Source organism: Prinia subflava, chromosome 12, assembly GCF_021018805.1.
Source record: "Prinia subflava isolate CZ2003 ecotype Zambia chromosome 12, Cam_Psub_1.2, whole genome shotgun sequence".
In the NCBI taxonomy this organism is placed as follows: Eukaryota; Metazoa; Chordata; class Aves; order Passeriformes; family Cisticolidae; genus Prinia; species Prinia subflava.
This window is the reverse complement of record NC_086258.1, coordinates 9,237,165-9,265,105: the sequence shown is the minus strand read 5'-3', so window position 1 is coordinate 9,265,105 and position 27,941 is coordinate 9,237,165. Positions and strand designations below refer to the sequence as shown.

The following is a 27,941-nucleotide window of genomic DNA, read 5'->3' as shown; positions in this document are numbered from 1 at the left end:
AACAGCTTTAAGGAAAAAAATCCACAACCACCCCCAGAGAAAAGCATCAATCACAAAAGTTTATTTTAAGGAAGTATCCAAAATAATTGTATTTTAAACCTCCGTGCATTTGGCAACAGATCAGGCCTTGTAACAAGGTCTCTTTAGAGTGGAAACTGGCCACTGGCTGCACACTTAAATAGGTTGGTTTGGACACGTTTAAATACACATTTAAAATATTTTTTTTTAAAAAAACCAACTTGTATATAAAAAGCTGTTGTCAATTGTACAAAACCTTCACAGTACAGGCCTTGCAGCAGCTGTTTGTGAGTGGTGGCAAAGGCCTTTGCAGACACGGCTCGCCCAGTGAGGTAGGAGAACTCTTCAGAGGTGGCACCTGAGCGCCCCTGTCCAAGTGTGGATGTGCTTTGGGCTTTGCTTTAAAGTGAAGCCGCTGTTCAAGTAACATTTGTACCTTAAATCGTTACAAAAGAGCACTTTTGTACCAGGCTGGGGTGGAACCAGTGGTCCCAGAGGCTCAACCATGGGGCTGAACTGTTGAACCAGGAAAGTTCCTGAAAGATCAGGGACGGCAACAATTTATGCAGCATAAATTGCTGCATACATTATGCAGCATAAATGTCCCAGGAGAGCTCCAGGAGCTCTCACTTGTGCCCAACACACGAAGCTGAAGCAGAAGGGACACCAGCCGCGGGAATGCTGTCCCTGGGAGGGGACTGTGGGCTGTGGAGCCACAGCTGCCCCGTGCTCCCTCAGCCTTCCAACCACTCGTGTCTCTGGGAGGCTGGAACTGGCCTGAAGCCACATCTCACCTCTGCCTTCACCAGGAGATTCCTTCCGCGCTGGAGCGCAGCACTGGCGATCCCAGCGCGCTTCCCGGGCTGCTGGGGACCTGCAAAAACCCCAAACCCCCGTGAGGAAAGCTCAGCCTTTCCAAGGACACCAGAGCAGGGCAGGGTGTGATCACCCCCTGCCCAGCCTCGGAGAGAGGCAGCACGAGGCTGTAACAACTCCCAGAGAGAGAAGAACCATCAGAACCCCCCGATGGGAATTCCTGTCCCAGCAGAGCCTTACCTGAGCTTTTGTCACGTGCAGAGCAGGGTGCAGGGAGCGCAGGCTGGGGCTGCGGGGCAGGAGCGGGTCTGTGGCAGTGCTGCTGACCAGCTCATCCAGCACCTGGAGCTGGCGCTGCAGGCTCTGCAGGCTCCCGGCCGTCTGCTGCTTCCCCCGCAGCAGCACCTCCGCCTGCTTGGCCAGGCAGCGCCGCAGCTGCGCCTGCAACGCACGGGGAGCGTCACAGCAGGGCTGGGGACAGCGGGGCTGGGGACAGTGGGGAGGGTCACAGCGGGGCTGGGGACAGCAGGGCTGGGGACAGCGGGGAGTGTCACAGCGGGGCTGGGGACAGAGGGGCTGGGGATAGCAGGGAGTGTCACAGCGGGGCTGGGGACAGCGGGGAGTGTCACAGCAGGGCTGGGGACAGTGGGACTGGGGACACCAGGGAGGGGCACACGGGGGAGCGTCACACCGGGACTGGGGACAGCGGGGCTGGGGACACTGGGGAGGGCACAGAGGGACTGGGGACAGCAGGACTGGGGACACCGGGGAGGGCAGACCGGGACTGGGGACATCGGGACTGGGCACACTAGGGCTGGGGACACTGGGGAGGGTCAGTGTGGGCACACCGGGGAGGGTCACACAGAGTGGGCACACCAGGCTGGGCACATGAGGGAGGGCCACACCGGAGCTGGGCACACTGGGAAGGGTCACATGGAGTGGGCACACTGGGCTGGACACACCAGGGTGGGTCACACCAGGCATTGCCAACACTGTAACGTCAGCCCTAAAGGCTGGAAGGGTGAGTCTCACACCACAAGCAGCGGGCAGTGGGTTTGGGAGTCATTTTGAAATAAGTTGTGTTTTGATGGCCATGTTCTAACTGAGCCTGGACCTTAAGGTGATTGTGGGTGGTGCTGAACTCCTCTGTCATGCTGCTGATATACCACAGGATGATATAAATGAGAGAATCTTGAAATACTCCAATATCTAATTAACTGCCAATTAAAATTACTCATCCTGCTACAGCCAGGCTTCTACTGTTCCCACCCAAAGCTCCTGTCTCTGTTCATTACAGAGTGGATGTGCCCCAGCTGGAGGAGGATCCCCACTCCCCCAGGCTGTTTGGATCATGATTTGAGGGGGCCCAGGGGTGTGAGGGACACAGATGTGGCACCTTGAGCCTGTCCTCGTGCTGCTGCAGCTTCTCCCGGAGCGCCTCTCCCCGCCACTGCTCATCCTCGGGGAAAAAGAAAAGCACACTCAGCCACAGGGACCAACACAGCACCAGGAGCAGCTGCTTGTCCAAAGCATTTTACCAGTAAGAAGACTCTGGAAATATTGAACTTTTCTTCCAAGGAGAGGAGCTGTCTGTCAGCAGTGAAGGGAGCAGTCTCTGGGTTATCACACTCACACTGCAGACTCCTCTTCCCTTCAAATGATGCTTCCAAGTCTTCCAACGGGTCTGGAGAAGACGAGCTTGAAGATTTAAACCCCGTCCTGATTTCATTTTCAACCTCCAGGTTAAGCAAGGTTGCTGCACTCTCCATTTCCCTTTGTCTCTCTTCCAGGTGTTGTGTTTTCACCTGCAGCACAGAACAGCTCGGTTACAAACACCAGTCCTGAGGGTCCTCCAGTGTAACTGAACAGGGCTCCAAGGAGTGCTGCAGTCACAAATCCAAACCCCTGACCTGCTGCAGCCCTGGTTCCAACGTTCACTCTGCCAGGGAAGCCCCTCAGATGGGAACAGGCAACCCCAGCTACCAGGGGCTGTTAACCTAAACCTGCCACACTCTGACCTTGCAGGGCCTTCTCAAATGCCAACAACATTCTCTGTTTTTAAAGGGCTTCAAAACAATTTATGAAGGGTTTATTGAAGGACTAGAATGAGTCAGACAAGGTGAATCATTTTTTAATTTAAAATGAGTATCTAAAGAAGAAAAAGCTGGCCCAAGCTGGCACTGGCAAGTTGTTAAATGCCTGCTCTGAACATTGCTAACATTCAGTGATTTGCATAAATTACAACTCTGGGTGTATTTTCAATTATGGTACCGCAGGAGGAAGATTGAAAACCAATACAAAATGAGTTTGTCTGAGGCCATGAACCCTCATCCCCCCAGGATTTACACCCAGCTGTGCCACCCTGGGGGTGGCTGCACTCCAGGTCCCCCCAGGCGCTGTGACCGTGGGTGACAAGCTCAGCACCCTGCGAGCTGCCACTCCTGTGCCTCTGCTCCTAGGGGAGTGCAGGGAGAGGCCTTCACTGGCAGCATCCACACAGAACAGGAGCTCAGAGAGCCCACGACTCCTCCAAGCCAGAAACAGGAGCAGCTCAGGGCTTGTGCAGCACTGGGGATGTCAGAGTTTGGCTGCCTGGTCAGGAAGTTGTTCCATTGCTTTGTTCCTCCAGTGACAAATATGGGTATTCCCTCATTCTGCTGTTTAAAATAACCCAAACCCCCAAACTTTCTCCCCTCAGGGAGGACTTACTTGCAGTTTGCTGTCAAGCTCTATCCTTTGCATTTTCTGTGCTTCTCTCAGACGCAAGATTTGTTTTTCTGCTTCTCTCCTCTCTGACACCATCTGACCTTGAAGTTGCTTCAGCTCAGACTTTGAAACCTCCAGTTCTTTCTGAAGACACTGTATTTCTCTGTCTTTTTGTTGTAACTGTAATTCTTTTTCTGAGAGCTGATGTTCTGCAATAAACATTAAAAAAAATCCTGATTAGCAAAAGCTTATCTTGGCCCACTTCCTACACAGCAGAGATTTTCCAAACACCAAGAACCCGAGCAAGATGAACAAAAATATTTATTGTGCCATTATCCTCAGCCCCCAGAGATGGTGGCAGTTCATTTGTGCCATGACTCTTACTGCTTTTCCTGATGGTTTCCTCAAGAGCTGCACACAGGGACTCCTCCTTTTCCAGCTTCCCAAGGTTCTCTTCTGCCAGCCTGACTTTAGCTATTGCCTGCTCCAGTTTCTTGTGTTGATCTGTTAGCTCCTTTTCCAACAGCATTTTCTGATCCTTCACTTTAGCTGCACATTCTTCCAGTTTCTTCCCTTCACGCTCTGAGTTTTGCTTGAGGCGGTGAAGAACCTGCCAGAAACCCCCCCCAATCTGAGCTTGAACCAGCACCAACTCAGGGAGAACAAAAACCATCACTACGAGACATCAGAGAAGTAAAACCAGCATAAATTGGAAAGAACTGCAGTCTAACAGTCCCTACTGACAAAAAATGTTTGTCACTTTTTCTTGCCTCTCTCATTTTCAGAACAGCTCCCTCAGTTTTCCTTTTGGGTAACGCTTTGCTGAAACTCCTCACCCAACCCGAGCTAATTTGGCCAAACCAGTCTGTGATTATTGTGATTATTGTATTGCTTTTGTGATTATTTGTAAACTCACACCTCAAACTTTTTGGCCTGAATTATTTTTAAGGTCAGGAGGAAGTGAGGCAAGTCAGGGGGCTCATTACCACTTCCTGCTGGGCCAGTTCTGTTTCCTTCTCTTCAATCTTCTTCTGGAGCTGCTGCAGTTGCTTCTCCCTCCTCTTGCACCTCTCCTGGCACTCCTTCCGTTTCCTTAAATACTCTCGGATCTCCTCCTTGAGAGCTGCCTGCTCTCTGAGCAGCTCCTCCTGCTGCCTGGAGTTGTTTTCCAGATCCTGCAGTGGAAAACAAAAGTGGCAGGAGGAGCTGGGAAGAGGAACCAGCCCCAGAGGTTTGGGTTTGAGAGAACAGAGCTGATCCCTGGCACACTCAGGGCCCCTTCCACCCAAACCAGCCACAGAGGGAATTAACACCGAAGGAGCCACCAGGTAAGAAGGCAGAAGGTGCTGCTTGGTTGGTTGTTTTTAAATTATCTTCCTCCTAAGAAACAATAAACCCACTCCACACTCAACAAGAAGGCAATAAAGCAATCCCTGCTCTCAGCTCTGCAGGGCTCTGATGTTGAGCTGTGCCCTCACAAACGGGTTGGGAGCAGCACCAGACTCCCAGAGTGACCATAAGGACAAATTTCACTAAAACAAACCTGTTCCACGAGGTGAAGCTGCTGCCTCGAGTCATTCAGTTCTCCCTTCAGAGTTTCCAGCTCTTCCTTTTTCCCTAGGAAAGTATTTGGTGACAAGACATCAATTTGTTTGAAATACCAATACACAGAAATTCTCTCTTTTCATGAGCAAAGCATGAATAACACAAACACAGTTTATGAAATTTCCATCTTTTCAACATGTTAAATTCCTTCTGCCTGTGGACATCTGAGCATGCTGAATGTTTAATATCATACAGTTCAGTTAAAGTGTGTCTTTTAACAGAATTTCTCTTAAAATGCTTAAACCCAAAAATTTTACCTTGAAGATCCTCCTGGACAGCAACAATCTCTGCATTCAGTGATTTCTTCTGCTTGTTCAGTAGCTCCACCTCCTGCTGCAGGTTCTTCATATCCAATTCCACTTTTTCCACGTTGGACAGTGCAGCTCTGCTGCTGTCTTCAGCAGCAGTTAAATCTCTGTAAAATGTGAATCACAATCCTGGTTAGTTGGAAATGCTTGGTGAGGACTTTAAAAATGGCAGCAAAACCCTCTAAGCCCAAGGGGAGGGCACCAGCAGTCAGAGCAAGACAAATGTCCTGTTCCAAGAGGCAACACTTTGCTTTTTGTAACATTTCTCACATTTCTCACATTTGTGGCATTTGTAGCATTGCCAGGATATAACAAATGCTGCTGATTGATCAGCTCCATTGCTGAGTATTTTTTACATCTGCTGTAGACAGGCTTAAAGCAAAAACTCCACAGAACATAAGAAAATGCCTGTTCTGTATTATTGGGCACCTCAGAGCTAGAGCTGTATTTTTAACTACAACAAACAGACATTCAAACACTTCTGATTTCTGCAGAAGACATTCCCCCACCTTTTGGTTTGTGCCAGTTTCTTCTCCAAGCTCCTGCAGTCCTCCTGCAGCCTCTCCTTCTCCCTGGCCAGAGCCTCGATGCTGCTTTGCAGAGCTCTCATTTGGGAGCTCAGGTGCTCGTTCTGCTCACGGTCCTTCCTGAGGAGCTGCTCCTGCCAATCCACCTCCCCTTGCTGGCACTGAAATAATCTCTGAGTTTTCTCCAGTTTTAGCTTCTCCTAGGAAAAACAGGCATGGTGAGCATTGGAATGGTCCAGAAGCAGAACAGGTATTGACAGCCTGAGCTGCAGCCAGAGGAGTCTGAGGGCATTTAAAGGAGGAAGGTGACAACAGAATGGTTCCAAGGACCTTGGGGACCTTTGTAATGCTGGAGATCACCCAGCTGAGTTAAACTCCCTTCCAGACTCATTGTTTGGAAGTGAGGGAACAGGATCCAGATAAAAAGACTCTGGAAGCTCCTAAAAACCAGCATCCATCATTCTACAGCCACAGAAGAGCTTCTGTGCTCCCTCCCTCCAACGTACACCAAAAATCCCATTATTTTAAAGGGCCTAAGTGGACTTTAGGGCTTTCCTGTGATAAGCTGAAATGAGATTAGAATCTGATTGATTTAAAAGCATCAGGATTCTGTTATCCAAGGCTTAAGAGAAGCACAGATCTCCCAGTCTCTGCCTCAGCCACAGAAGCATTTCCTACCTCTAGAACAGCCACCTGGATCTTTTCCAGCTCATTGACCTTCTGTTCATGCTGTAGTTTCAAACCTTCCAGTTCATTCTTCTCAAGCTCCAGCATTTCCAGTACATGTTTCAATTCTAGTGAGGGGAAATAAGGAGCAGTTATTGGATTAGGATGAGGAGAACTCGAGCTCTGTGTGCTCGTTCCCAATCTGCACAAAACCCAGTAAATCCCAGGACTTACCCATCTTATGTTTGGTGATTTGACCAAGTATTCCTTGAAGATTTTCCTCCTCCTTTCTAATATCCTTCTTTAGGACTGAAAGCTGAGATCTTCTCTCATTCATCTGGACATCCAGTTCATTCCTCTCAACACTAAGCTCTCCCAGAAGTACTTTCATTTCCTGTGAGAATAATTCAGTGTTATAAGGAATACCATTCTTTGCAATTTTAAATGAATTTTTCCTTTAAACTGAAGTTTAACAGTCTGTCATCAGTATTCTGGTTTAACAAACAAAAAATACAGAATATTTAAGTTAAGGTCTTGTTTGTTGGCAATTCAGAGTAATAATTCTGCAAGGAATTTGATCTCCAAATCTTACCACAACATTGTCATTCAAGTGAATAATAGGCCTTAAAACAAAACCAGACAAGAAGACCTCACAGAAGAAAATAAATCACAAAATACAATTAGCCCTGATACTTGGTTTTGATTTCAGCAGGGAAGTACAGAATCCTCTCAGTGCAAATGGGGATGGGGACAGAGTGGGGCAGCTGTGTTGTGTTTTACACACACTGATCACACTGATTCCCTTCAGCAGCTGCTCCTCAGCAACAGGAAGTCATTCACAGACTTATATTTCATGTAATTTAGCTCTCAAGGGACCAATTCTGTAAGAATTACTGGAATTGGGGAGTTCTTCTTTGTGCATCTGGACTAAGCTTTTGGTCACACAAAACCATAAAATTCCATGTTCTCTTTCTCAGTGGGTTTGGGGAGGGCACAAAAAGCAAAACTGATTTTGTGGAAACCTCCTGGATTGTTTGTTTTGCTATAATAATTTGAAAACTTACCCTTATCTGGCGAAGTTTTTCATGTGCTTCTGTCTCTCCCTCTCGAAGAGCTTCTTTGAGGTCACCTTTCCTCTGGGAAATGCAGTCCTGAAGGCCACAGAGCTCTTCTGTTCTTTGAGTCACCTGCTGCTCCAGGAACAAGAGCTCTTGCTGCTGAGCAGAAATCTACAGTGGGGAAGTGAACACAAGAGTCAGTGCAAGCTTTTGTTTTATAGCTAAACATAAAAAAACCCACATGAAAAAATGCATGGGAGAGACTGGGATCGTAACTGGGAGACAAAGATCAATTCCAGCAAAATGGATAGCCCAGGGCTAGCCTCACCTGATCTTTCAATGTTTCCAGTTCGTTTTTCTTGCCCTGAACAAGGTTTTCTGCTTCTCTGATGATCTGGAGATGCTGGCCCTCGTTACCTTCTGCAAGGCGAATATCTCCTTGGAGCTTCTGAAGGCTGAGAGTGAGGATAAAAACAGAGCTCAGAAGAAGTGAGAATATCTTAGGCTCACTGGAGGAGGACATGTTTAACTTCATGCAGTTCATGGTAAATGAAAAGTACTCACCTCTCAGTGAGCATTTCTATCTTCTGGTTTAATGACTGCAGCTCAGAGTCTTTTGCAGCCACCATTTTGTTGATTTCCTTCAAAATACCTTCTTGTTCCCTCTTCAGCTGTTCCAAACCCCTCGTGTCTGTCTGTAATAACCTAGAAGAGCATTTGTGCCTTTTCATATCAACATTTAACAGCTCTCTCCCTCTCCAAAAGCAGTGTCCTGACACTGGGAAGAGCCCAGCCCCTGTGCTCACCCCGTGTTTCACAAACCCCCAGGAGCACTCAGGGTACCTGAGCTGCTGAGCTGCTTTCACAAGTTTGGTGGCTGTTTCCTGAGCCCTCTGCTCCAGCTCCTCTGCCTCCAGCTCAGTGCAGGACAAACGGTGTTTGGCACGATTGTACTTCTGCAGAGTCTCTTTAGTCTAAAGCAAAAATTGAAGATTGAGACAATACATTCCACCTTATGCTGCATTTGCTGTTTAAAAGAGAGCTCCTGGCTTGAATATTCCACCTCAGCCTTCTCCCTCTGTCTACCATGAACAACTTTTTCTCCTCTCTTGTCCAGAGCAGAAAACCTTCCTCCTCCTCAACAAGGACCAAACCGAGTTCTTCTAGCACAGTTTATTTCCCAATTTATTTTCATATTGAAGCATTTTAAGAGGTTCCAGGTTACCCATGTGAAAATGAACTGCCTAGACCAACAAAACAGCACTCCAATCCTGCCCTCAGGGTTTTGCCTTCCCTCACCTTGCCCCGGGTGCTCTCGAGCTCCACCTGAGCCTCTGTGAGGAGCCTGTCAGCCTCTCTGAGCTCAGCCCGGCGCTTCAGCAGAGTCTTCTCTGCACATTCAATCTCCTCTGCAACATCTTCCTGCTGCTGAAGGGATTTCTGCAGCTGCAGCTCTGCAACGAGGCTGTCGGTGCTGCCGTCAATGAAATCCCTGAAAGGTCAGGATGAAAAACACGGAATTAAAACACGAAGATGCCAAAGATCTGGGAGCCCCTTGAATTTCTGGAATTGTAAATGAGTCAAAAAATGGCCATTTGCTGGGAAAAGGTTTGGGTATTTGCACATGTCCCACCTGCGTGTGCTCCGTTTTTGAGCCGCTCGGTGCAGCTCTGCCACTTCACACTCCAGCTCTTCTCTTTCCTGCTCAAGCTCTTCAACATTTCCATGCAATCTTTCCACCTCCTTTCTGTATTTACGCTCAGCTGCCTCTGAGCATTTCTCTTTGTATTTCTGAGACTTTAAATAGCACACAGTGTCTTCCAGCCTTGAGACTTCACTCTCCTGCACACAGGGAACAGAACAACACGATCAGGATTTATTTCCCAGCCGAGGCCTCCTGACACCCAGGGGCAGCTCCAGATGGCAAAGACTGCACCCAGATCCAGACCCTTCCTAGCAGGGAGCTGTTCCTAACTCATCAGGCAGTTCCCAAGGGTTGCAGCTGCAGCCCTGGTTCTTACCAGCTCCTGATGCTCAGGGATGTTGCAGTGGAGCGCTCCCAGGGGAAGCAGTGGCACTGGGAAGGTTGGAGGCAGAGGGCCATAAAGCACCTGGGCTCCCATGGGAGGTGGGCCATGGATGGTGGATCCAGGAGTCACTGGAGCTCCAGGGGCTGCTGCAGGAGGAGGGGCACAAACCCCCACGCCCTGAGGTGCAGGGGCCCCATCTGGAAGGGCTGTGTAAATAACTGTGCCCGGGGCTGGGACAAATGGGGAGCCTCCAGGGACAGGAGATCCTGCACCTCCTTCACCATCTTCTTTTGTTCTTCTATCTTTAAAAGAGACAAAACCAAACATGTTATTTTTAATAATTTTTCAGTAGAAATAGCCTTCAAATTTTAAATTCTATATAATAAATGTTGCTAAAACAAAGTTATTAAACAGTAATAAATATTTATATTCACTCATGCCCATCAAAAAAAACTCTCTTTGTTTTTTCAAGCCTATCTTTAGTCTGCTCCTAAACATTCTGAGACAGACACTGACTTACCTTTGGCAGAATTTGCTTTGTACACCCTATTTCTGACTGGTGAATAAACCCAACATCCTTGGCTGGGCAAGTCCTCCCTCCCACAGGGAGCATCCCCTCTCGTGGCTGGGGATGTGCCAGAGCAGCCCAAACACACTCCAGAGTCTTTGGTGCTGTGGGAAGCAGGAGTTGAAGCCTAAAGAAAAAACACAGCATGTTTTAATCTAGAAATGACAGATCATGGCAAATAAAGGAGTTATTGTTGACATTCTAATGATTTTTCAGAACAGGATACACATACTCTGCTGTCTCTCAGTTCTAAGCATGATGCTGCTTTAAGAGCACTAAATCTATTTTAACAGTATTTGCTTTAAATTCAGACAGATAATCTTTTGGAAGAAATGTTTGTCAGTAACATCCCCTTTTAACCCTTACCTAAATGGATTTTCAGTGCTGCCCACTGAACAGTTCTCTCCCAAAGTTATGTACCCTGGACTCCTATCAAAGGGCTTTACCAGGAACATCTGTGTGTGTGTTTTATTTCAGTATTTCTCCTACATGCCAGCCAATATTTGTGCTCAAATTTCTCCCAAACCTACTGAATTTATAATGCACTTTTCCCCATCAAAGGGCTTTCCACAGGAAGAACAATCCATGACAGGGTTTCATTCCTGACCTGTGATGATGGCATGTGGCACCAGTACCCCCCTCTCTTCAGGGGCTCTGCTGTGCTGTGATCATTCTGCTGGGAGAGCACAGTTCTGAGGGCTGCAATTTCACCCTGTAAGGTCTCCATTTCATCTTTGTTACCTGCAAATTAAGCACAGTTTTAGAGTCATCTAAGGCAAATAGGTAAATAGATACTGCATTCAACTTTTCCCTCAATGTTATCCAGTTAAATTGGAACTATATTAAAAAAATTAATCGCTGAGGGAGACAAACTGAATGTTATCTATAATGACAGACATACACAGGAGGTTTGGTGGTTTATATTCTCAACATTATTCTCCACATTCTCAGTTCAAACAGTAAGAAATAGGGAATAATAATCTTCTGCACCCCTGTTTATCTGCATGAAGTGGAGAGAAAAGAGAAATTACCTGTCCCAATATTATGCAACAACCATTTCAAACGTTCAATCTCTGCTTTTTGCTGCTCCACGGCTTCCCTTAACTTATTCATTTCAAACTTATGAGTGTTTGATGCAACAGTTTTCTCACCAGCTCTCTCCATTTCCTGCAGAACCTATTTGAAACAGAAGCTCAAATCACAAAAAGCTCCCACTCATTCTTCCTATCCCCTCATATGAGAGATGTTTGAGTGAATAGGTGATTTTTAAGACTCAGCTGCTCCAGGCAGTGAGGTTTTCAGTTTGTTCTTGGGCAGGTGTCAGGGGAGGGAAGAAGGCTGTGATTTGGGAAAACTTGAGGGAAAAAGAGCAGGGCAAGAACTCTGAACATGGCATTTCCAGAAACTCACTGGTATTTGATCATATAACACAGAGCAAACAACCTACTTGCTCTTCCTTCTCCTTCAGGAGTTGTTGTAGCAATTCTATTTCTGCTTCTGCTCTGGCAAGAGCCTGGGAAGCACGAGCTGCCTCAGCACAGGACTCCTGGGCTTCCTCAAGCTTCTGAAATTGAGATTTTCATCTGAGCTGTAGCTGTCAGGAGCATTTCTCAGGCTTGAAATGTGTCATTGTGAAAAGCTAACCCTTGAGAAGCATCAGCACCTGAGTGTTCTGGAACTCTAGATATATGTAAAATACTGTCTCTCCTTTAACTTTACAGTATTGGTGCAGAGGAGATGTTATTATGTAGCCAAAAGTGCTTCCCAGTTTGAAAAAGAGTTTCCAGTCCTTTCTCTTGTTTTTCTGTCTTACAGAACAATGTATTATCTATTGTTTGCCTTTCAGTTAATAAGAGGTTGAAGATCTTCCCCTTCCTTTCCCTCCCACAGCAGGAACTCAAATTTCCTCACTCATCTACTGAATTTAAAACTCTGCCCAAAGCAAGAGCTCCAGTGCAGCTCAGAAGAATGCAGAAGACAGCTCTCAGCTCATCTGAAGGACACCAGCCCTGCTCCCATTGCAGCACCATTAACAAGCAATTAATTAACTCCCCCTGCTGATTCACCTCGGCTCTGTCCTGGTCAATCCTGAGCACAGTGTCCTGCAGAGCCCTGAGCTGGCTGACGGCGATGGAGAGCTCGGTGGCTGCCAGCTTGTCTGAGGTGACCACTGCTCTCTGCAGCTCCTTCAGCTCCTTATCCAGGCTCCTCACCCGCATTTGTGCCCTGGCATCTTCCACCTCTTTCTGAAAGCAGGAAAATAGACTTTTACAACGTACCTCCTTTCATCCCCACTCCATTTTGTATTACACAGAAAAAAAATCTAAAGCCAGGACAAGCTGTAAAATTTAAGGAAAAGAAAGATGTTATATTTAACATTTGTGTTCTTACGTGTGTTGTTTTATCTTACAAAGCAAAATTCACAAGTTTTTGTTTCTTTTTTCCTGAGCAATCAAACAGTGCGTGGACCTGCCCTCACCCATTCTTACCCTTTTCTCTAAATTCTCCCCCATTCTTACCCTTTTCTCTAAATTCTCCAGCTGAGCAAGAATAGCCTCTTTTTCTTCATCTGCCTCCTGGAGCTGCTGATCAGCCAGGCCCTGAATCTCTTCCATGCTCTTTATTTTTCCATGTAAACGTTGAATTTCATTCTCTAACTGATGGATCTTGTTCTTATTTTGCCTGTTTTCGGCTTTAACCTGTAGGTAAAATACATCAGAATAAGTTGCCAGATTTTCTTTTTCCAGTCAAAAGCCACCCCGTTTTAATTATTTAATTAAATTTCTGGGAAATGCAGTTACCAGCATATTTTGCATCAAACAGAAAAGAAAGGTAACTACTGTGCCACTGTAATATTTTAAGAGTGCCTCAGTTTTTTTATTAGAAGTATGCATAATGATCTTTCAAGAATGTTCAGAGCTGTATTTTTCTAGTGGTCATTAAAGTCTTTGTTGCCTCTAAGACAAATTTCAATTTACCAAACAATCAGGTAAAAATCAGGAAGACTATTAATGAAAAATCAAATCAGACTCCACTGTTACACAAAGGACAGAGCACAGCAAAGCTTCACGGTGTGAAACTTGATCCTTCAGCTGCAGGTTCCATTTTTCAGACTAATCTGAAATTGTCTCACTCTTGCTTTTGTGGTTTGATACGTGCCTGTTTGTATTTCTCCTGTATTTCTTCCAGTTTTTCCTGCTGGGACACCATTTCTTCCTGCAACTGCTTCTGTCCAGCCCATGCTTTCTCTTTTTCCTTCTGTGCCTCAGCAAGGATGTCATTGAATTCTTTCTGCAGACTTGCAAGGTTTTTCCCTAAAACATCAGCTGAATTTGGACACCTGGAAGAGAAACAATCCACGTTCCAAGACAGAAAACAGTGATTTAAGTTGTGATACCACATACTGAAATCATGAATGACAAATAGTGCAGATGACAATGTGCTGTATAATTCATGCAGGTTGGGCTGGAAAAGCCCTCTGGGTTCATCAGATCCAACCATTCCCCCAGGACTGCCAAGGTGTCCCCAAGTGCCACATCCAAATTTTTTTTAAATCCCTCCAGTGCTGGTGACTCCACCACTGTCCTGGGCAGCCTTTTCCAGTGCCTGACAAGACTTGCAGTGAGGAAAATTTCCCAGATATCCAACCTGAACCTTCCCTGGCACAACTTGGGGCCATTTCCTTTTGTCCTGCCCCTTTCACAGCCTCAAATCTCCCACTGCTTGCACTTTTATTTTACTCACTTTATCTCTCCTGCTCCTGTCTGAAGCTTTTGCCTGAGTTCATTTATACAAGCCATGACATCTTCAGGATGAATTAAGTTACCAACAGCATGGTTTAGTTGATTCTGAAGATCTTTAAGCTGCTGTTTTAGGAAATTATTGTCTCCCTAAAAATAGACAAAAAAAGAAATCCACACAAATGTGAGCAAGCAAATCCACAAGTGATAAAAGCTAGAACTTTTAATACAACAAATACTTCACCTGCAATTGCTTGAACTGTAAAAGCAGCTTGTAATTTTGTTGTTCCTTCTCTTCTGCCAGCTGTGCTTTGATCTGAGCATTCTCTAACAGTTTTCTTTCCTTTTCAAGCTCATCCTGCAGGGCTGACAATTCCATCTACAAAACCACAAAACCTCCACATTAACATCCCCACTCCCAACCTGTCACCCAAACACACGGCAGATGTATTTCTTAAAACAGCAACAATATGACAGCACCTAAAAAAGATCCAACAAAACAACCCCAAGCAAACCATCTGGGCCTTGCTTCAAAGCAAAGTTTTAAATCCCAGCAATCTGACACTGTGGGACACACCAAAACCAGCAGCTCTTTGTGATTTAACCTTGGGGATGAGGTGTCCTGGGTAGCTGACACCTCTGGCAGCACTAAAGTTCTGTTCTTACCTGGTTAAGTTGTTTCAGTCTTTCAAATTCTTCTTTTTGCTGCTTGGCTTCAGCATCTCTCTCTCTTAACTGAGCTTCCAGCTCAGCCTTGCAGGCACAGACCTTTCCCTGAGCTCCTTGAAGGGACTGGTTTATCTCTCTCTGCTCCTGGAGTGAACTCTCCAGCATTGCAATTTCCTGGAATTTAACACCCAGTTTAGAAGGACGTACATGGGAGAGCCAGAATTTAAGAGTACATTGCCTCCCTTCCCCTTAACTCAGGAACTCCACTAAAATTTGAAGGTTTGTGGCACTTCCACCGGCAAGGACAGGTCAGTGGTGCCACTGACTGTCCAAAATCTACACTCAGAGTAGAAAGGTGGAGCTGGAAGTAAAGCAGAATTGTCCCAGGAGTTCAGGTTTATCCAACACTCATCAGGATGCCCAGACAGTTCTGTGTCACTGTCACATCCAAGCTGCTGCCACACAGCCCTGGTCACCATCAGAGACTCCACTGAGGCCATTCCCCACGGTGACACCTGCAGATCCACGGGCAGTGATGTCTGCAAGGTGAAACCTGCATTTCTGATCTCTCACAAAGCACAGATCTACTGCATGTCTCTGCTATGAAAGGCCAGATTCTCCTCTTGTGGGCACATCTCATCACGTTACCTTATCAGGAATTATTTTGTCCAAGGAACTGTGCTTCCCTAGTCCCAATCTGATCACCAGCTTATTTTTTCAAGTTTATCCTTAGATATCTGACCTTGGGAAAAGAGGTATTAAGCCTTACTTTTCTCATATTCTCTGCATCCATGACAACCACTTCCAGGTTGCTCTTTTCCTCCTCCAGACCTGCCAATCTTCCCAGCAAAGATTCTTTTTCCTTCTGCAACTTCTTGCACTCCTCATTGGCCTGTCTGGCCTGACGCTTCACACCTTGCAGGTATTCCTGTAAGCCAATGATAATACTTTCCAAATCCCTTTTCAGTGCTTCATTTGTTGCTATTTGACCTGCAGGAAAGCAAAATTAATTCAAGGTAGTTAAGAGACCACATTTATTTACCAAACAAACCAAATTGCCTTCCTTCGTAATTTCAAATGTTTGCCATTGGAGTAAGTAAAAACAAGCACCCAGAACTCAGTCAGAAAATATTGGTTTTAAGGTTAGGATTCCCAATATTACTGTGATAATCTGGCCACTGGAAGAGTTAAAAGAAAATGCAGCTCTGTGCACTCCTGCCCCCCTTTCCCAACAAGGCAGAAGTGAGGTGAGGTCACATAGTTTCCTTTTACATCAGTTAAGAACGGTTTATTAAGACTTTTGTACCCATTCTGTATTTCATTTGAGCAAAGATAAACAAAACGATCCTCAATTCAATTGTCACGTTGCCCTAAGTACAAGAAACACTTTTAAGACAAAAATTGAAGTTTACCATCAGTGAGCTGCTGCTCCAAATCCTTGATTTCCTCAGTTTCCTTTGCAATCCTGGAGAGCATCTCATCCAGCCGAGTCTCCAGCTGCTGGCAGTGTTTGTTCATTATATCAAGGTGCTGTTCTTTACTTGCTTTTTGAGCTTTCATGTGAGCCTGTCAAGTAACAGAAAGGTAAAACAAGGCATCAACACAGATTCGAAAAACCAGTTTGGGATTTTGTCTCAGTTCTGCAGCGTCTCACTATCAGCAAGGAAAGCCACAAGCTCAGCACACACTCTGGTGCTTTGGGGTTTGTTATTTGTTGATATTTTCCCTGCCCCACAAAGAACCCCAGATAAGCAGCAATCTGTGAGTGCCAGCATTGTCTGCAGGCTCCCCCCTGCCCCGGCTGAATAAAGCCTGCATTTATAAATTAGCACTCATGGCTACTATCTTTCTTCCTGCCTTTACGTTTTGTTCTACCACTTCCTCTCTCAGTCAAGAACAAACACGATTTCTCCTGGAATCCTTAATCCTGTCATCCTGCATTGCCCTCACAGCAGATGATGCTTTAGAACTTGTCAGGTCAGCACTTGAAGGAAAATACTCTGAGCAAACAGCAAGTGGGGCCAACTTTACAGTTACTAAGTAAATATTCCTAAGTAAATCTTACTTTATTAAAATATTTCTGGGAGATACACCACACAGCTCACACAGACTTCGGCAAGGACTTCGTGCATTTAGTATGAATTAACTGATTGTTTCAGCTGTTTACAAAAACTTGGTTATCAACAGAATAAAGTGTTATTTCTTACCAGTGTGAAATTGCTCAGAAACAACCCAAACGCCAGAAAGTTGGGAAAATAATATATACTGTCGTGAATTATACTGTCGTGATTAACTGCATGTTTTTCTTACTACTCAAAAAAATAAATCGAGCTAGCAGTAGAAAATTTAAATATGAGTTCTCAGAAAAGAAGAACACTTACAAAGTTGCTTCCATAACAAAAGCAAATGGGAAACCCAAAGCTTTTTGTATTTTTAACGGATTAAACCGGAAGTTAACTTAAACATCCCTATCAGCACAGTTCAACTTGTCACCTTGCTAAACACAAACTGCCCCGCAGCTTTCCAAATCGCAATTTCAACAAGCAAAACCCGCGCCGCTGCCACCGAGCCATCTTGCTGCAGCTGCCGAACGGCACCAAAAATGCAGTTTGAAAAAGAAACAAAAAGCCACAAGTCCCCGGCCACTTACAGCTTTGCCTTTGTCTTTTCTTCCTGAGGCAGCACTTGCAGAACGCCCCACCCCTGAGCGAGAATTCATTTGAATAAAAGCACCGGCAGCTTCGGCGCGGGCAGGGATTGAGCGGAGTCTCCGTGGGGTCCGGGGCGGGGGCAGGAGCCGCTGCCCTGGCTCCGCTGCCGTTCCCAGCCCCGTTCCCTGCCCCGTTCCCGGTCCCAGCCCCGTTCCCTGCCCCGTTCCTGGCCGTTGGCTGTTGGCGTTTCCTGTGTTGTGATTCGAAGCGAGGGGCGGCCGCGGGAAGGGCCGGGCCCGCTCCCGTTCCTGCCCCGGGCTCGCTCCTGCCCCGGGCCCGCTCCCGTTCCTGGCCCGGGCTCGGGTCCCGTTCCTGGCCCGGGCTCGGGTCCCGTCCCTGGCCCGGGCTCGGGTCCCGTCCCTGGCCCGGGCTCGGGTCCCGTTCCTGGCCCGGGCTCGGGTCCCGTTCCTGGCCCGGGCTCGGGTCCCGTTCCTGGCCCGGGCTCGGGTCCCGTTCCTGCCCCGGGCTCGGGTCCCGTTCCTGCCCCGGGCTCGGGTCCCGTTCCTGCCCCGGGCTCGGGTCCCGTTCCTGCCCCGGGCTCGGGTCCCGTTCCTGCCCCGGGCCCGGTCATCCCCTGGGAGCCTTCCCGAAACTCTTTCGGCCCTTCTGCCACCCAACAGCCGAGGAAATTCGGTTTAAAAACACAAAAGGAGCTTTTTAAACAAGTGTTTGCGTGCCTCTGCTGAAAACGGCGCGAAGTATAAAATACTTTCATTTCTTACTTAAGAGCATCCAGATTCTGGTTTTACTTACATGCCTTGGATCCTCAGGATTTATAGAACCAAGAGAACTCTGCAAGTCTTCAAGCTCTTTCTGATTTTTCCCTATTTCTCTTTTCTGTTTCTCTATTTGTTTTTCCAGTTCCAAGGTTTCCTTGCGCAGCTCCTGCAGGATTTGTAACTTTTCACTCAGTTGCTGTTCGATTGCTTCCTTGCTGGCCTGGGAGAGCTGCAGACAGCATTAGGAGGTTGAGTGGTTGGAAATACACAGATGATCAAGAATATTTAACATTTAAACACAGAAGATCCTGGTCACTGATTTTCAGGCAAGTTTAAAAATTAAAAATAGCAATAACTGATGAGAGTTGAAGAAGTGGAAGATGCTGATTTAGTTTAATGCTGATAAATTAATTATAGCTGCCAATTCTGTAGCCACATTGGTTATCAGCTGCACAACTCAACCCACCCAGCAGGTCCTTCCAAAGGGTTCTGGGGAAAGTCAGCAATAAATCAGCAGCACCACATGGAACAGATGCCATTAACTGCACTACAGCTCTGACAGCTGATTTATGAACAAGCTCTCTAAAACCTGGAAGATTTTTCTGATGCCTGACACATGGATTTATGCCTGTACAGTGGACTCTTTATAAGAATGGGGAGAAAAAGTTGTATTTTCTCACATCAACATTGCTTTGAACACCTTCCCTTGCTCTTTGTGGTACACTTACTTTTTTCTGAGCCAGAGCATCCTCCAGTTGTTGCAGTTCCCCTGTTACTTTCAGCACTTGTTGCTCTGCATCTGCAATTTCACTTCCCAGTTCTTCTAATCTTCTTTGTGCTGCAGACAAAAGAAACCCAACACAAACCCCACATAATGTATAAATACATTATAATATTGTGTGTAACACTGATACACAGCAGTGCATGAACACATTAATCAGCACAGTGATAGTCACAGCTAACACATTCAGGTTTCTCAGAAAGTATGTCCAAAGCTTGTTTAACAAGTATTTACACAATTAAATTTGTACATCAAATGTGAAACCTCCCTAGAACTGTGTTTTCAATAAGGTGTAATGATATCACCCTGATTTATCTTAAAATAACAGCAGTAAGAAACTGTAGCAGTTTGACACAAAAATTGCATTAAGTTTAACAATCACAGCACTTCCAGCCCTTGACACACTGTTTCTATTCCTATGTCAAGCAAATAATCACTGGAATAAACCACACTGATATATGTTTTTATCTTTATTTGATAAAAAATAAGGTTTTACCTGAATGAATCTTTTCCTCCTTATCCTGCAGTATTTTATCTAGACTCTGGAGATGTGATTCCAGATAGGGTTTCCTACAGGAGTCATCTTCCTCCTGTTGCACTTTCCCAAGCTGCAGCTGCTGAGCTTTGTCAGGGATGTATCCTTCCTTTATAAACATATTTCTTTTGTACCTGGCCTTGCCAATGTAGGGACTTTCACCAGGCACATTATCAAGTTCAACCTCCTGAAATGTAAGACGCAGAGTCTTTATCTCAGAACTATGGCTGCAGTCAACTCCTAACATACATTTAGTTCTCTTACCAAGCATAAAAAGGAAAATCATTTTGAAATAAGAAGAAAACGGATTACACTTAACATTTTTTGCCTTAAGCATTGTTATTTTATAATGGAATTAAAACCAAACAAACACACCTGGGGGGTGACCAGTTTGTTGTAGATGTCTGGAGGAATTTTCTCTTACTTTATTGAATTTACTTAGATTATATTTAGTCCATTACATTGCTGCACTTAAGTTTTCCTCAGACATAATTGTAGTCAAGGATTACTGATCTTTACTTTTCTCATGGATTTCATTCTGGCATTTTTGTTTGCAAGTATGACAGAGGTTAGGCCTTTAATAAAGCAGTATCTATTAGATTATAGGAAATGCTGATAAAAACTTATCAGTTTTATACTCTATTATACTGTAATAAGGTCTTTATTTTCCAAGTTGAAAAAATCAAGGGAAACAGCAATAAAAAGATTTTTTGAAAAATCAAAGAAAACAGCAATAAAAAGACCCATGATTTTAAAATTATTACCTCTGAGGGAAAATAATTTAAGGGCTCAAATTTTGCATCGATCTTGTAGAAGGCCAGCTCCTGCTCCAGCTCATACTGCTTCTGGCAAGCCCGGGTGAGCTCCACTGTCTTCTGCTTCAGCTAAGAAAGCACAAAAGCCAGGCAGTGTCATTCCCTGGAACTCTGTCACTGTCACTGTCACTGTCACACACAGGGCAGCTCCACAGAGAGCAGGGCACAGCCTCAGTGAGGGAACAAAGCTCACAGCACAGCTCTGGATCAAGAACATCACAAAGGGCAATTTTACAGTGGTGATTTAGAGGAGAGGAAAGCCCCACAATTAACAGAATACAAATGATCACATGAAAGGCCTTTTAAGTTAATGTACATCAAAGTGAGAAGTTTATTTTTAGACCTAATTTAGGATAAGATAATAATTTGGGTATGATCCTTTAGCAAAATCTAGGCCAAAATAAGAAATATATTGCTACTAGTCATCATGAGGACTGTTAACACTCATGGTCTGTGAAAAACTCAAAATATCTCAATTGTCAAGAGTGCAAAGTCTGTGTATTTTATTTTAGCTTAACCATGTGCTAGATTGGTTTTGAGGTTATCTTTAAGTAAAGCTCCATCATGTGATTTCTTTTTAAATCAACTTTTCACACTGAATACCTGAGGGAGAACATGCAGCACAATTCCAATAGAGAGTGGAAAGCAGGACTAATGGAGGAAAAGAAACAGAACAGGAAAGGCTTAAAGGAAGATTTTAAAACCTGATAAACGTCATGCAAAAATTAACTCTGTTTCAGAGAAAAGGTGAAAAAATATCAAGAAAATTGTATTCCAAACCACAGTGAATATCAAATCTCACTGGGACACTTCATAATAATGTTGCTACTTGAGGGAACGTGCAAATACATCCTAGAAATCAAACCAACCATGCAACCCCGGGCACAGTGGGGCTACCTTGAGTGAGGAACAAAGGCTCTGCAGGAAGGGGACTGTGACAAACCCAGACACCAGCTAAAGGGAGACAGAAGTGAGCCAAGTTCGTCATCCAAAGGAGAAGAGTGGGTTCAGGCTGCAAAGTATTTGTTGCTAAATCTCATTATCCAAACACCTTCATTTTAGAGGCAGACTGCTGGTTAGTGTGTGTGTGTGTTCAGAGAAAAAGCTATAGAAGTACCAGGTGTGAGAGTCTGAAGGACAAGACTTTAGAGGACAAGTCTAACAGGAGAAAATCTGAATATTAAGTTCCCATCAGGTCACTCACAACCCAGCACTCTCAAGTCAGTAGGGTTTTGCTTGCATTTTATGGAAAGAGACTCAAACATAAATCTTTAGGATGATGTGAATAAAATACAATTAAACTGGTGAGCACTACCCAAAATGATAATCAAGGGCTGTTACTGACATACAACTGGTGTGCACATCTTGTTTTTGTAAAAGCAGCAATCTTCTCCCTTACTGCAGCAGCACTTTAGAGTCAGACCAGTGCAGCACATCCAGAACATCAGCAATTCAGCTCTTAACCTTTCATCAACTGACAAAGTTCTAAACAGAAATATGTAAATAATTACTAGAATCAAAGAAGTTACTACAAATCACAGGAGTGATACTCAGTGCTGCTTCCATATACTTACTTTTTCCACAGAAAGAATATTGAAGGTCACTAATCACTCTTTAAACAGTTGCAGGTCTCAGTTTTAAAAATAAATCTTCAGTCATCTGCACTCTCACACTGACAACTCTGTGTCCAAAGATGTCATTAGTGCCAGGGATTGTCTTACCAGCTCATTTTTGGTGCCCAGGTCCCTCTGTAGCTCCTCAAAGCTTTGTCTCTGTTGCACAGCTTTTTCCTTTAGTGACTTGTTGAGCTTATCTTGAAGCTGAAGCTGCTCAAGCACTTTGGACTGGTTAAGTTTCAGGTTCTCCATGTCTTTTTTTGTGTTCTCCAACTCTCTTTCTAATTTTTCTACCTCTTCTGAAAAACAAAATCAGAGAAACATTCAGATAGAAAAATCATTTCTCTCCTAAACTTAAATTTTGTGTTATTCACTTTAGATTTAATAGATTATTACCTAAATTAAACCTCTCCAGAGCTTCCTGCCTGTCATGGTCTGTCACTGGCTGCCCATCCAGGTTTTCCAGTGCCCTCAGGTGGAATATGGTGTACAAGCAGTAGTGAGGCAGACTTGCAACTGGATTTTCAGCAAGGAACAGAGAGGTCAGATCTTGCAGAGGCTTTAGCTTAGCTATATCATGGAGCTAAATCCAAGAGAAACACAACAGTGATTAGACATCCTTCTGAGAAGAATTAAACCCCCAGGAGTGAACTTCTGATTCTGTGTTAGGTCTCTAGCAAAGGATTTATTTTAACCTTTATGCTGAAGAATAAGCTCTAAAAATCTACCAAAATACACAGTACTATGATTAAAATCACTTCTTAAAATCAAATTATTTCCTCTATAAAAAATGCCATCGCAAAGAGTGTAAATGCAATCAAGCTTTATCTTGGAAATTCAAGATACCAAGGCCTGTGCATGCATAACCTCCCAAAAAGTTATGTTTTCCCAAACATCAGAATACAGGTTTGTATTTTCAATCCCTGCCCGCCAGGAGTTTCTCTGATAAATAACTTTATTAAACTCCCAGCTGCTGCATTTCACAGCAGACTTTGTGGAAAGACACTCAGAGTAAGTCAGTCAGTGTAAATACCCCAGCTCACTTCGTGAAAAGACTGAACAATGCCTGTCCCTAACCACAATCACTTACTGAGGACACTTTATTGTGTTTCAAATTCAGGCTTCGAAGGGATCTCAGTTTCTTCCCCACCCACACAGGAATGTGCTCAATCTCATTCCCCGCCAGGTTCAGCTTCTGAAGGTTCTGCAAGTGTTCAATGCCTTCAATTTTGCTGAAAAGGAGAAGAAAAATGGAATTTGTCATGAACCACAGCAAATTTAAAGTGAAACTGAGGCATTATGGATAAACTACAACAAAATCTGTCACAATTAATTAACCAAGAGATCAGCAAAACCATTATTTATTTACTGCCATGGACAAATCAAATTAAATGACACCAGCTTACCTACAAGTACTAAATTAAGACCAAAAATCACAGCATGATTTTCTGTCATTGCCATAAACTCATTACTTTTGCATGCCTTCATTTCAATATTAACACTATTTTAATGTGTGGTAGCTCCATTTTAATAGGCAAAATTTGCTCTTTCTCTCCCAAGAACGTAATGGGATGAAGATGAATCAAAATAAAAATTGTTTTGTGGGGTTTTCCCCCTCCCCATAAAAAGGAAGGATCAACTGTAAACTGACAGCACGAAGAGCTACATTTTTAGTGTTTTCATTAAAACTATTGAGGAACCATGCTAGGTTGTAGTTTGCTTGAGCATTTCTAATGAGTATGTGTGAACATTAAATAAACCATGAGTATTACAACAAAGTAGAGCAGGATGTGCTCCTGTGACTGCTATTTTTTGGTATACATGAGCTATTTTTTGATATATATTAGCTGTACATAACCAAAATGTAAAAACAGCTGGAAGCTAAAAGCTACTTTGCCCTTTTCAATTCCTTTTGAGAGAGGAAGTTGTGTGAATGCAATGTGTAGAAACAAACTCTGGGGTTTTACTCACTTCCCATTGTAAATGTCTCTACTGGAATGGCAGCTTTGCTGCTGCAGTTTTATAATTGTAAAGATTATAATTCATTGACAGAAAAATTGAAAGCAATTAAGAGTTTTGCTACTGCATGAACCATTACCCTTCAACGCTTTAAACAAGACACCAGGCTCTCAAAAGAGCTCAAAAGCAATTTAGGGAGTTTATGGCTTGCCTGATCAAGCCCATTCAGCTTCCTTTCCTAAAAGAAAAACTTATTACCTGTAATAACAAACAGTAAAAGTTCAATTAATTTTTAATGCACTTAATTGGGTTCCTGCCCACTCTGTGTGGTATCTGGAAACTTGCACTTCTAGCTTGGTTTCCAAGGAAAACAAATTAAACCACATCCACATTACACTGACAGCACTTCCCAGAATTATTTATGCTCCTAACACCTCAGAGCTTGTGCTTTTAAAAAAGACCTCAAAGCCTGTTAATCTTGACATCCAATTGGGAAACTCATCCCATATTCACTCCTGTGAGAGAACTCACTCAAACAGGAAAGGAAAATCAGCTTTATTGACCCAGGGCTCTCCAAACCCTGAGCTGTTTCCTCTCACCTGATTCTGTTGCGGGACAAGTTGAGTTCACGCAGCTTCAGCAGTTTATCCAACTTCTCAATCTTCTCTATTTGGTTGTTACTAAGGTTTAGCTCCTCTAGTTTAGAGCACTTTTCCAAATTTTCTATGTACTAAAGAAAAGAAAATCTCTTAGCATAGGGTTTGGGTTTCTTTAAAGAGAAAAGCAGCTTTCTATTAATTAAAAATACAAATATTCTAGTATTTTATTAATCCCAGTTCATTGTAGTATTCCAAAACCTCACTTCAGGTACAGTCTTCTACAGTATTGGAAAGCTGGATTTTAAATTTACAGTGGGCGAGTCTTCATTTACATAAAAAGGAACATTATTTTTAAAAAAACAAACAAAAAAACACCCCCAAACCGACCAAAACCAGCACAATCCAAAACCTAAAACACTACATGAACGAATCTGTTTTAAACATAATTTTAATGAATCAATTCTTTTCCTTTTGTTCAAGTCCCCACTGCCTTTTTTCTTTAACAGAAGCTGGTTGCAGAACTAGGCTAACAGAATTAGACTGTGCTGGTTACATCCTCTTAAAAATAAGGCTGTATTAAACAATAAATTGTAATTATTTTAAACTTAGTTTTAATTTCCAGTTATTTCCAATAACTTACCTTAAATTTCTTGTCCCCGTCCTTTGGGGAAGAAAGATTCAGTGAGCTTATACATGCCAGGTTTTGCTGTTTTGACAGAGTCCTTATAAGGGATTCAGTTATGTACTTAACCCCCGGGCTAACACGATTTTCTCCTGAAATTAAACAGAAAGGATTGATGATTTTTATATTTGTTATGTTCTTTACACTGAATACTGGAAAAACATTGAAAAATCATCCTCCTAGAAGCCTTTACAGGAAGGAGTAAAAGCCTCATTATTCTCCCCAGCTTTCATTACTCCCATTTCCACATTTGTGTTAAAAAAAAAAAAAGGTTAAAGCAAATTTTTTGGGCTTCTTTCCAACAGATCATACATCTTTAATCACATAATTCACAGAACACAGGCTTTTAATGCTTGTGGTATGTACTTGGATACCAGTATTATTTACTATACAATACCTTTCTGAAATTTAAAAGCAGCTCCAATATTTTCTGCTGGAATATCCAGTTGTTGGGGCCTCTGCTCCATGCTTTTGGGAGCAGCTGGAGGTGTCTGCTGGCCAAGAAATGGAGATGTGGCACCTGAACTGACAGGTGACATTGGCTGAGGTATCTTGGACGCCGATGCCTGTGGTTTTCTAACTGCAGGTTTCCTTACAGAGCCTTTCATCATTGCCAGAAATTCGGTGTATCACATGACAATACCTGGAAGAACAGAAACAATTATCAGTCAGTGTAGAAAGCTAAATCTCAAAAGGTTTGCATGACAACAAAGGTGCTAGAGAAGCTGCCAAAACCCACATCTCCAACGGGTGCCAGCTTCCAGTTTTCCTGGCACTGGGAGGAATTTTACCTTTATACTCCCACCCTTCTACAGCACAACCCCAGGGACTGATGGAGCAGCTTTGTGTTGGCAGCTCATCCTCCTCCTGTCCTGCTGTGGTTTACACAAAACCTGCCAGGTCTGGAGATACTCTCAGCTCAGGCTAACAGAGCTGGCAGGGACACAAGCAGAGGATTGGATCCCAAATGTCCCCAAAGCTTGAAATCACCCCACTCTGCAGTAAGAACAAACGCAAGCAGAAAAAGGCAACCAAGAAAAAAAAAAAAAAAAATCAGGATCAGCCTAGCGCTGGCATTCCCAGAGTTTTCCTTTCTGCAAACAAATTGTCCTGTGACTGCCTGGGAAATTCTAGAGAATGTTAACAGAAACTTCCCTCAGAGATGAACATATTTCCCTAGGGATAAGTGTGGGAAAAGTCATGCACTCTGTGTGACAAAGCCCTTGCAGCAACCATCTCCAAGGGACAGAGCTTTACTAACACCTCCACCCACTGAACCAGGAGCGCATTTTAAAGCATTCTTTAAGATAGAAAAGTCTTCTGTTAGAAGCACTTGGAGCTTTGTGAGTGACGACGTTGTGCCTTGAGAATAGGTTCTTCATTGAGATGGACTTTTTTTTTTTTCTCCGAAACTGGAAAGGAAATAAGGAAAAGGGAAGGGGGGCAAGAATAAGGGCCACTGTTTTCTAACCATTACTTGGAAACACAATTCATGCAAGATCAGGACAGTGAGACTGGAAGGCGCAGGAGAGGGAGAAAGATGCTGGCGCGCTAACGAAAAGCCACATTGGGGCGTTCCTTCCTGTTTCAAGGAGCGCAGATCGCGGTTTTAACGCTGTTTCCTGAGGACAGGCAGTGGTTTCGCAGTGACACACCCGGGGGGCTGCCCGGGGATCGGGGCCCCGTGTGCCCCCAGTCCCCCCATCCCCTCCCGGTTACCGCCGCAGGGCGATCCCTCAGGCCTCCGCTTTGATTACCTGCGTTGACATGGTAACGCCGTCTCACCGCTCGCCGCCGCGGCACGGGCGGGCAGGGCGGCCACGGAGCGCTCCCGGAGGATGCCACCGGTTCTCAACGCACCTCTCCGCCTCCTCCTTCCCCTCCCCGAGCGATCTCCCCCCGCACCGCCGAGCCACGGGCGCTGCGGCTCCTTTAAGGGCGCTCCCTGAGGGGCCGCCCCGCCGCCATTTTGTCCGGTCGGGGGCCGCGGCGGGTGAGGCTGAGGGGCGGGGCTTGAGCGAGGCCACGCCCCCCGCTTTTCCCGCCCCCGAGGCCCCGCCCCCGCCCCGCCATTTCCCGCCGGGGCGCCTCAGGGCGAGTCCCCGGGGGTTTGTGGTAAATAAAGCCCAAATCACTCTATAAACAATAAAACCTTGAGGGATACTGGTTTATTTCAAGCCAGAATGGCTATATAAACAATAAAACCTGCTCTGCTGATAGGTTTTCTTTCCCTATCTGTACTCCATGAGTGTGTCACGTTAGTATCTCGCTGCAAAATTGCGTATAAATGGGCTTTATTGGAAATACGCGGTTCATTTGCAGTAATAAACTCTGCATGTCTGGTCTAAATCACTGTCATTTCCATATAGGGCTGTAAATAAATCTCTTTTTAACACTTGGACTGTGTTAGTTCAGCATCTGTGTAACTAAGGGTGAAATGCAAGGTTGAAAAACCAGTAGGCTTTGTCTCTGAAAAATGCAGGGAAGGAGCATAATTAGATTTTAAAAACACTATTTCAGAGTACTGTTGGACTTTTAAAGCACTTCCTAGTGTTCTTCACTATTTCCACCTTTTTATTTGCATATCACCCCTATTGGTATTTAATAATAACTATGTTAGCCACTCACTTTAAAAATGTTATGCATCTTAGCTTTTATTCTGTTATTGCTTCCCTTCTAGTTCATTATATTTGGTGAGAAGCTGACCTTACTGTAATTTCATTTTATATCGATCAGAAACAGTTTTGTAAACGCTTTTCCCGTAAAGGTTGACCGCGATATTTGTTTAAACTTCAGCATTCTTGCACAACTTT

General features: G+C 44.5%; 1 protein-coding gene across 4 annotated transcripts; it reads right to left on the bottom strand.

The window, feature by feature from the left end:
- Nucleotides 1-40: 40 nt before the first annotated feature.
- On the bottom strand, nt 41-27,130 carry CNTRL (centriolin). Of its 4 annotated transcripts, none has more exons than XM_063409356.1 (42): nt 26,886-27,130; nt 25,526-25,771; nt 25,087-25,220; nt 24,447-24,577; nt 22,979-23,120; nt 22,285-22,471; nt 21,994-22,187; nt 20,222-20,341; nt 19,419-19,644; nt 18,870-18,979; nt 18,176-18,370; nt 16,124-16,277; nt 15,481-15,701; nt 14,709-14,885; nt 14,287-14,421; nt 14,047-14,192; nt 13,462-13,642; nt 12,822-13,001; nt 12,369-12,548; nt 11,750-11,866; nt 11,334-11,478; nt 10,910-11,043; nt 10,255-10,429; nt 9,726-10,036; nt 9,338-9,546; nt 9,004-9,196; nt 8,548-8,678; nt 8,269-8,409; nt 8,033-8,159; nt 7,711-7,875; nt 6,881-7,040; nt 6,659-6,774; nt 5,963-6,180; nt 5,403-5,560; nt 5,084-5,157; nt 4,527-4,715; nt 3,925-4,150; nt 3,544-3,749; nt 2,373-2,639; nt 2,231-2,293; nt 1,075-1,275; nt 41-892 (listed from the first exon to the last, which is right to left on the bottom strand). In XM_063409356.1, the coding sequence occupies exons 2-42, from the start codon at nt 25,737-25,739 to the stop codon at nt 821-823; spliced, it is 6,825 nt and encodes a 2,274-aa protein (XP_063265426.1). In that variant the 5' UTR covers nt 25,740-25,771; nt 26,886-27,130; the 3' UTR covers nt 41-820. The 4 variants fall into 4 exon arrangements, with proteins under 4 accessions (XP_063265426.1, XP_063265427.1, XP_063265428.1 ...); XM_063409357.1 differs by having other exon boundaries at nt 26,848-26,892; XM_063409358.1 differs by lacking the exon at nt 11,750-11,866.
- Nucleotides 27,131-27,941: the final 811 nt, after the last annotated feature.

Coding starts and splice junctions, on each gene's coding strand:
- CNTRL (XM_063409356.1), bottom strand. CDS start 25,739: ATGATGAAAGGCTCTGTAAGGAAACCTGCAGTTAGAAAACCACAGGCA. Junction 13,643..14,046: donor ACAGGAGCAGGAGAGATAAA/GTGAGTAAAATA, acceptor TTTCTCTTCCAG/GTGTCCAAATTCAGCTGATG. Junction 2,294..2,372: donor TTTCCAGAGTCTTCTTACTG/GTAAAATGCTTT, acceptor TTTTTCCCCGAG/GATGAGCAGTGGCGGGGAGA.